The sequence below is a fragment of the Toxotes jaculatrix genome, chromosome 13 (genome assembly GCF_017976425.1).
Source record: "Toxotes jaculatrix isolate fToxJac2 chromosome 13, fToxJac2.pri, whole genome shotgun sequence".
Classification (NCBI taxonomy): Eukaryota; Metazoa; Chordata; class Actinopteri; family Toxotidae; genus Toxotes; species Toxotes jaculatrix.
The window spans coordinates 10,970,253-10,980,025 of NC_054406.1; the positions used below are offsets into that span (position 1 = coordinate 10,970,253).

Below are 9,773 nucleotides of genomic sequence, written 5' to 3' on the forward strand. Positions count from 1 at the left end.
TTATAGTTGAAGCATGTTTCTGTCTAAGTATGATTAATAGCTCTGACTCTACTTACAGATTTAAGTTTGAAAATATTTTGATTGTCTCTCCTAGGATGTTATCGTCTATTGACGTAACCACTTTGCATTCTATTTCTTTTGTTTGTGTTTATTTCCTCGTTGTCAGTATTAATACAAATGTTGACACATTGCTTGTTTGCTCTTGCTTTTATCATTTAAACCCTTTTGGGGCAGAAATATATTATATCTCTCTCTTTTTTTTTTAAATCTATGTAATATTCCTCTATGGAGTAGTTTCCATGATCATTATTTCCTTTTTGGGTAATTTGTATTATGAAGATTATTATGAAGACTCTGTTAAATTAAATTAGCAGGGAGCTTTCAGTACAGTGCGTGGATCTTTTGCAACATGCATGCCGTTATAGCAGAGAAGAGGCACACTGTGTGCTCATACACACGTTACCTTGTTTGCTGGTGTGAAATCCAGGGAATGTCGCGGGGTTCAGAGTTCTTTGAACACCAGCAACACACAGTGGGTCTACCAGAGGAACCACAGAGTGTGAGACACACACGCAGAAACATACACACGCAATGGCGCTGTCAGTGAGTCAGTGTGTGAGTCACACTCCGGCTATGCTGCCTCTCGATTTTATAACAGCCGCCAGCACGGCACTGTATCTAATATTCCAAACAACTGTACTGTAGGACTCTGTGGCACACATGCACATATACCCACATATATATGCACTAGATACATACGTAGACATTTGCACACATATGTACAAACACAACATTTCCTCTGGCCAAATGTGCCTGCACAAATAAGATCGAGGAGTTACACCGACACATACACAAATAACACACTCGCTTTCATGCCTCTTCTTCTCCCTCATTCAAACGCACAGAGGCGTACTCGTCATTGGGGATGACTGCAGATGAGTCAGGAGGGGAGAGGAGGGAATCCTTACCTCTTTGTGTGCCAGATCTATAGGACAGCCAATCACAGGGTCCTGCACCACAGATACTGACTCCATTTGATTTGACCTATGAATCACTCCCCTGTGGATTCTCACGGGATTATGTTTGAAGCTTTAGGAGGAGGAAAATATGGACAGGTGTGTTCATAAACTATCACGTCAAGACATAGCCCTAAATCTGCGTCAGCCTCTGAGGTGGAATATTAAACCCCCACCCGTTTTGCAGTGCTAAACTTGCAAAGCAGATACAGAACACTGGCTCTTCCTTGCATTGATATGGTGAAAAACCAAATATGGACTGAACCACTTTGCAAACCTTGCACAGCTCAGTCAGTTTTTGTTTGGTATTGTCTGCATTGTCATGAAGGTGGAGACCAAAAATGATAAGAGTCAAGTTTAAAGTCAGAATACATTAGATATCCAGATGTTTTTCTCTCACAGTTCAAAGCTCAGTTTTGTAGTTTCAAAATGCAATTGGTCTGCTTCTCTTGAGAGATAACAGGCAATCCTCACATGTAGACTCACACACTGCAGCTACGCACAGGTTGAAAAAGAACACAATGTCTCCATATCACAGTTTCCCAAATTATCCAGTTCAGGTAAGAAGATTTTTAAACATCACCCTCTGGTGGCAGTTTAGAGGCAGTGAAGAACCTGGAGAGCTGAGGCGCAGCCATTCAAGGGAAAGGTTTTCTCAAATCTTGGAAAAAGCATTAAAAGCATTATTTATTTAAATGATATTTTGCTGCAGGGACAGTAAGGCAGTATCCGTGGAAGGTACTAGCAATTTAGTTTTATGTTCAAGAGACAAACCTGTGGTACATGAGTATGCTTCTGGCATAGTAAGATAGCAAAGTAAGATCAGTGGCACAGGGCTCAAGGGAAAGGTACTGAATACAAAAGCAGCTGGATGAGGCTGACGTGTGCCGTGGGTGGTGGATTTGATAGGAGTGAAGTGACGCTGAGGGGCAACGAGTCAGACTGAACGATAAGGACCTGGGGTTACGACTGACCTCTGTCAACTGTCCCTTTTTCCCCGTACTCCCCCTCCTCCTTTCTCTTCACATCTGGTTCCTGGCATGGGTATCCCTGTTTGTTTTTCAGCCTTTGTTTTTAACAGTCAGTGAGTCATAACCACCTCTTTTCACCCGTTTCTCTTTGTACCTTTAACTCTTGGCCAACATGAAGACCGGCCTTTCTTTTACCACTTGGCTTTTAACATTTCTTTCGTTTTGATTCTTTCACAACCTTTTCTCTCACCACTCACCGTCCGTTCTTCCACCCTGTGATCAGGGAGTGGAGCCTTTAGGTTTATCTGCGATTGGAAAAGCTCTCTGACTCACTCGCTCACACAAACACACACTTTATAGGTGATGACTCATTGCAACACAGGCCATTCAGGCCCACAGTACACCAAAGTCAAACTGGTATGTGAGTGCGTGTTAGTATGACTGTTTGCATACACATTAACCTTTACATGCATTAAGGTGTTGTAGCGCACAGGGCTGATGACACACCACCTACGCAGCTTTTATCTCACAGTCACTGAGACAATGAGTGTTGCTGTAAGGGAGGTTTTAGTATCCCTTATATTGGTTATATCATAAAAAGAAACTCTTGTTATTGCTTGCAGGGAGACTCCATGAGTCTCCATGACTTCTGCATGTGTATAAGTGTGCATACATTGCTTTTGTCAAACAGAAAATGATATAAACCTGTAAAATCTAGGTGTCTGTGTGTACAAGTCCAGAGGCAGAACAGTATTCGTCATGACACGGGCAGCTGAGGAATGATAAATGTGTCGAGTGACTCATGCAAAACAGACATAGGAGCCATCAGCTGACACAGTGGCAGCAGCCTCCACTGTGACAGACAACACATTCTGTAATACACATGCACATAATTGGTTTTAGAAAGCGCCATATGCATATACAGAAGCATGTCTCCAGCCACACATACACACACACATATATCGTAGTGCAAAATGTCCCAGACTTCATTTGTACCACTTTTGCATGTCTGTGGAAGAGATGAGTCACTTCCAGCTGCAGTCGTCACGTAACTACTGTCACTTAGACTGATTCACACTCCGAACAAATCCAAAATAACAATCAACCCCTCTGCGCTTTTTGCATTTTATGCAAAGTGATTCAGGGTACACCATGTATTTATTATAGAACAGCAATTCACTGGAACAATACAGATCATAAAATGTATTTATTTTTTATTCATAAAGACGAGTGATCATATAATGCACATTTGGGCATTGTGTGTGATATAAAAATATAGCAAAGACAAAAGTGGCTGGGATTTAAAAATGGTAGTAAAACATCACAGAACTACGACACATCACCACTACAATACTGCTCAGACCACCTGTGAGTGCGGTGACTTTGACAATGACACAGTTAATACATATTTTGATATCCTTTCTGTTCTACACAGAAAAATATAAAATTAGGCAGTTAGGCAATTTTAATCATCTGTGTCCTCTTCATCCTCATCATCCTCCTCCTCCTCTTCAGATTCATCTTCATCCTCTCTGTCATCCTCTTCCTCCTCCTCTCCCCTTGTCTGCCGACGGCTAGCTCTTTGTTGCTGTGGTGACAAATAAACAGTCACTGGGCAACTAAAACACTTAGCAGGTAGTCATTAAGCACAACTGATGCTTCCGTGGGAATCTGTCTTCTCCTCAACATTTCTCTCGGAGGTTGCGGTTAAGAGGAAAAACAATACAGTTACAGGTGTAAACACACCTCGGGACAAACTCCTCAAGTTACCTTCGTCATTGCTTGTATTGTAGTACTGTATGAACATAAATTGTCTAATGCTGAAGGACTGCCCAGTTCATTTCGTGGTGCATGTATAATATCAGAACGAGACTCTACATGATGTAGATGTGTTTTATTTTTGTTAGTATTTTTTCTCTGTAATTTTATCCGGTAAGCAAACAGGGTCTGCAATCCAGGTTTCTACCTGTGTACCTGACTGCAGGTGTGTTTTTCTGTTTGGTGGTGATTGCAGTTTTTCAGAGATAAAAATCAAACGTAATAATAGAAACGAAACATGATCATAAGATGTTACGCATAATGCTTTTGAGGCACATTCTGACGACAGATGTAAATTGCAATCTGTCTCTGTGAGCTACAATCTGGACATCTCTAGACAGAAGATACTACATCTGAACACACGCCATGAGACTCACACAAGACAGTTCTTTGAAGATATCAAATGATGTTCCTCATTCAGTGACAAAGTGAAGACTAGCTGTACGTTTCACCAGGAAATCCTATTCCTAGTCAATTCAAAAGCTTGTGCAGTACCACTGTTAAAGGTGCTGGGGTGAACGTATGAGGAAATGCATGATGTCACTGGCATGCCATGGCATGTGAAATTCAAACTTAAAGATGGCTGTGGTGATACCATGCATGCACTGGCAGATAACAGATAAGACTCACTGCTATCGTGCAACAGTCTCTACTGGTATGAGGAAAACTATTGGTTTCAAAAAAGAAATTTCATCACAATGAAACTTGTAACTGTCAGTGTCAAAGATTAAAAAAGAAATTCCATAACAGAAACTTAGTTAAAGAGGGATCTTCTGAGGAAATTCTAGTTTTTGTATCACGTATTAAGCATCTATGTACTGTCTGCATCTTACCTGTAAAGTACCTGATGTACTCAGGAAGGACCCGGTCCGATCGAGGGAGGTTTTGGAATTAGCTCGCACTATGTCTAAGCGTGACTGGTAGTCAGGGGGGTGCAGCGAACTCCTGAACACCTGCCAACGACAGTAGGAGGCGCTAGACTTTTCCACACAGACACAGGGGAATGGGAGCAATGCCTACACACACCTATGGTTAATCATAGTGTGTACGCTTATTATATTGCAAGATGGCTAATCATGAATTTAAGGAATAACTGTAATGTGGCCATGATGTACACAGAATGCGCACACAGCTCACATACATACAGTCTAGGGATATTAAGCAATGTTTGGGGTATTTTATATTTCAGATATATAAAACCTGGAGTATCCGGAGCAAAGTGGAAATACCCTACAACCTGGAAAATCCAGCAAATCAACAACTTGACTGGGAATGTGCTTTGGTCACATGTAAACAAAACAGCATAAGGTATGCCTCTGATAGCACAGCAAACTGTCATTTAAACCACACCAATGGTTTTCTCTCTAAAGAAAATAAATTCCACAAAGGCTCTTGATCAGGATTATCTTCATGCCTGTCATTGTGCCTTTTTCAGATGATTCAATCTCCCATGCTTTGTACTATGAGTCACTGAAAAACAGCCTTGTCTGGGTGAGGAGTTTCACTTCAATATGAATGAAAGGGAGATGATTCAGTGCAAAAACACACAGATGAGATGGCAAGGGGTGGAGGAAAATAGCACAAGGGCATCTGCAGGAGAAACCTCGCTTGCTGATTATCATTGATCCTTTGTTTTCTCACTACAGGCTTAATCTCTTAAACTAGAATAGCAAAGCTCTGAAACCAAACTATAAACAGAAGTAAGCAGCTAGCATGACTCTGAATTGTGCAGCAGTCACCGCAGGTTACTTCAAAGTTACCACATCAGTTTAAGGGTGTGGACCATGGAGTGCATATGAGCAATGAGTTGATGAGTAATAGGTGGGTAAGACCATGATAGCTTAACCTTGTTAAATATAACCATGAGGTTAATCAAGTACATAGGGATTGTGTGCTTAAAGACTTATTAGCTTTTATCCCAAAGTCTGTCATATTTGAATACACATAGTTTTTCTCAAGTGTTTGTCAGTGATACTCCAGTGTGTCAGTGTCAGGTCAATAATACACCTCAGGTTCTCTTGTACACAAACACAGTAATGCTGGCAAACGACTTGGCCATGGTGAGTGGAGCCTACCTCCAGGTCTTCCTCCTCATCCACACTTTGAATGCTCTGGTAGGCCAAGGTGTATACCTCCAAGGCCTTGGCATGGAATGACATCTCCACTGTTACAAACTCACCAAATATTTTCTATAAGGGGAAAGAAAACGATAATATTTCAGTACTGAATTGTCTTTGAACAAAGTGAAATCCAAAATGATTCATAACTTCCTGCTGACTTCAAGACATTAAGAAGAGTTCTGAAATGACGAAGCAAGAATAGTTTCAAACAACTGAAGGAGGCAGATGTCAAAAAGGATCCTTAAAATCATCACTGTCTGGTTTCACTTCACCCGTCACCCACTGTTTCAACTGACATATTTTTCCGCACAACAGAAATTGTAATTCTTAATTTGAGGTAGACAGAAAGCTCAGTGCAGCAGACCTTGATGTCCCGGATCTTCTGCTTCTCAAACTCATCTATGGTCTCCTCCAGCTGCCTGGTAGTCCGTGTGGCGTCCATGGTGGCTCTCTGGAGCTCAGTTTCAGCCTAACAGCACAACAAAAGAAAATGCAACAGACTACAAACCGAATCAAACGTACACAACTAGTTATGGCTAAAGTTTTGGAGAAAAGCATCAGTGTGTCACAGTGGTTTATAAACTTTAAAACCCAACAGCTTCCATTTCTGCTTTTTGATTTAATTAATTAGAAAATGAGTGCTTGATGTGTGAGCTAATTTCTGTTTGGCAATACACAAAACCACAAAAAAAACACAGTGTCACTAATGTGAAACCCCTGAAACTGGGATAGTATTGTCCAGTAGTAAAACTGAAGTACTGTCAGTTTCAGACCTGCATTTCCAGTACAACCTGCACCACTTACTGGCAAAAGCCCTACAGTTATTGACACGACAATATGCTCCTTCTACAGGAAGGGAAAGTAATAGCTTCTGCAATTTTGACACCTGCGTCTCCCGCAAACATGCAATTTAACACATTCACTACGCATACAGAGAACACAGGAGCTAGAGCTAGAAAAAAAATCAGCTGTTGTTATTACTTCCTACAAGTGATGCAGGTTGACATGTAGAACTGGTCTGACAATGACAATTCAACCTTCAATGACCTTCTTCTTGTGGACAATGTGCACTAGGTTTGTGGGTGAGTTACAAGTCATTCCCATGAGGATGCTTTGCTAATGAAGGAAAAAACACCTCCAATGCAAAGTAACTGTGAAATATGTATAATCTCTGTGGTCATTCATCACCAGTGATGCACAGATTTCATGGGACACACCTGAGACTGAAGGGTTGGTCAAGGAAACAACATTAAGAAATTTCCCAGTTGTGCGTGTTTATTCTGTTTATTTGTACCCAAGATGGCAGATGTATATAGGCAGTTTTTGTAACACTGATGTCTTTTTGTCTATTCACTCTGAGAGCATTACGAAATAGAAGAGAAGCAAGAGAAGGATACGATGATCTGCCGGTCTGAGGGGTTTTTCTGTCTGGTCCTCTCAAGCTGAGCCATCTGTTTGGCTTCTCTGTCTCTGGCACTTTGAGTCGTCTTCAGATCCTCCTGCATGGATGCACAAGCACACAAGGACACAGAAGTCATTACAAGAATGAACAATGACAGTTATTTAGACACTTAGGACATAGTCTAACAAGTATTTGGTTTACCTCAGTGTTTCCCAATCAAGTCCTCAAGTACACCCTGTTGTGCAAGTTTTTGTGTTATCTTTGCTCTGAAACATTTGGTAATGTTAAGGGAATGGGCTGAAGGATATATTGTTTCAGCTTTGACGGAAAATTAAAAATAACCCCAAGTCAAACAACCAAGACAAGTTTAATTACATTTTGGCACACTCGCTCTGTGTGTACAATAAATGGCCAATCACAACCATTCTCAAAGCAGTCTGATTCATTTAGTACGTTGTGAAAAACAACCTAAGAAGCTTTGGATGGATTTTTTTTTTGCGCTTACACAAGGCAGCATGACTATTCTGACCACTTACAGTGACACGATCGATCCCTATATAACAAGGGTAAAGTCAGAACCAAATGCAGTAGCAGAACACGGCATACATCTATTTCAGATAGTTTGCCTTGTGCTGCACTTTATGATAAAGACTCCAAATGTCACAAAAAAACTTGCTCTTCTATTCCTCATACCAGTAAGTCTCTTCTGACTCTGGTCAAAACATGACGCTGAGCAGGGTACATGCTGAAGAACAGCTTGTGAGGCAGTGGGATGTTATCATTAAATCAATACTGCCCTCATGTGGCCGTGCAGTAATAATGACAATGGCAGTAACTTCATTTGTGATCCAAACTACATCCTCAGTCAGATCCTCATTTTGGAGTGGCACACAAGTTGGTGATGCTGTATGGAGATGGGCCAGGGCAGGAAGGTAACCAGTGATACCAGTGTAGATGTTAACATGACTGTGACTCACAGGAAGACTTACCCTTTTACGTTTCACTACATCTCCATACCCTTTTAATGGCTTTATGACTTTGGCTTCAAGTCTTTCCACCTGACAAGGAGGGAGGTTCAACAAATTTAGACTGTGGCTGCAAATATGAAATTATCAATGAAGTCAAACCAGAAGTAGTTTTACCTCAGCTTGGCGGTAGTCTTCAATCTTAGCCAGGTGGTCAGCATACTGCTTCATACCCCTCTTCAGGTTTGGCGTTTCTGTGTCTGCATACAAGCCGATTTCACGGACCAGGAGGTCTGCCTTGTCTCGTAGCCTGGCTGTTTTACGGACATAGGCAGCAAAGAGTTGACACATCTCTCCAAAATGTTTCTCCACATTGGTGATGTTTTCCTGGATTTTTCTTGTCTGGCTGTCCCTGGAGAGGGTGAAGAACGACATTAACAGCAGTAATCATATAGCAGTTTGTCTGAGTGAATGAGGACAGACAAGTGCATCTGTTTCACATATTTGTGTGAAGAAGAAACTGCAAAATTTCTATCCTGAACAATAAGACGTGTAACAGGCCATCGATCTGTAAAACATTAAGTGGATGTGGCATACAGTTTTTGTTTATATTTTATCATTGTTGATGTTGTTGATTGTTGTTGCTGTTAAAAAAACATTTTCCTGTAGACATGGTTAGATGTGCACTTTATTTTGAGTATTATTATTAACGGAAGTCCATTTCAGGAGCTTCCGCCTGACAAAAACAAATCCGTTCGGGAATAAACATAATTATCATGGTTTACACCTAGCAACAGAATACCTCGGTAATGGTTTGCATCTCTAAACCGTGTAAAGCGTAAACCATAATATAAGCAACAGCTAGCTAACCAACTTTTTTTTAATCCTCGCTGGTCTTGCAAGGCTGATTTTTGTAAAAGCTAACGTTAACCAACAAAGCACTAGTTCCCCTGAAGCTAACGTTAACGAAGGGTTTGGTTTGACGTGTTGAACATCTTTTACCTCGCTCTTGCATCGGGCGTACGACTCATCTTCGTAGAAATGCAGTAAACTAAGTGTAGTTAGTGTACAGCAAAGCTTGTCTACATCCAGAAGTAACGCTAGCTAACTATGCTCTCCTCCAGGATAGAACGCCAGCCCGTCGTTTCCATGGAGTCCCACGGCGTTTCCGCTTGAGGAATGCATTCTGGGAAATTGAGTCGTTTGTTGACTTTTTTCTTTTTTAAAACTTTTCTCCTCGTTTAAGTTTATCTACAGCTGCAGGTTCCTTTCAGCGACTTGTGTATTTGAAGTATGTATCTGTATAATCAGTACTCTTATTTTTCACACTTTAACCGCATTTTGCCTATAATACTGGACTGTACAGCAGTTGTATATGCCACTGTTATCCAAAGCACTATAAAAATGTTTCTTATTTATCCATTCACACACACAGATGGTGATGTAGCTACCATGCAAGACACTGGCTGAACAATCAGAAG

General features: G+C 41.0%; 1 protein-coding gene across 2 annotated transcripts; it reads right to left on the reverse strand.

Annotated features, from left to right (window-relative positions):
- Window positions 1-3,140: 3,140 nt before the first annotated feature.
- On the reverse strand, window positions 3,141-9,429 carry cibar1 (CBY1 interacting BAR domain containing 1). 2 transcript variants are annotated; one of them, XM_041052590.1, is made up of 9 exons: window positions 9,295-9,329; window positions 8,470-8,704; window positions 8,317-8,385; window positions 7,323-7,424; window positions 7,143-7,148; window positions 6,290-6,394; window positions 5,881-5,994; window positions 4,639-4,758; window positions 3,141-3,575 (listed from the first exon to the last, which is right to left on the reverse strand). In XM_041052590.1, exons 1-9 carry the CDS (start codon window positions 9,321-9,323, stop codon window positions 3,453-3,455), a joined length of 903 nt encoding a protein of 300 aa, XP_040908524.1. In that variant the 5' UTR covers window positions 9,324-9,329; the 3' UTR covers window positions 3,141-3,452. The 2 variants fall into 2 exon arrangements, with proteins under 2 accessions (XP_040908524.1, XP_040908523.1); XM_041052589.1 differs by lacking the exon at window positions 7,143-7,148 and having other exon boundaries at window positions 9,295-9,429.
- Between the last annotated feature and the right edge of the window lie 344 nt (window positions 9,430-9,773).

Coding starts and splice junctions, on each gene's coding strand:
- cibar1 (XM_041052590.1), bottom strand. CDS start 9,323: ATGAGTCGTACGCCCGATGCAAGAGCGAG. Junction 8,386..8,469: donor AAGACTACCGCCAAGCTGAG/GTAAAACTACTT, acceptor CCTCCTTGTCAG/GTGGAAAGACTTGAAGCCAA. Junction 5,995..6,289: donor AGAAGATCCGGGACATCAAG/GTCTGCTGCACT, acceptor TTCCCCTTATAG/AAAATATTTGGTGAGTTTGT.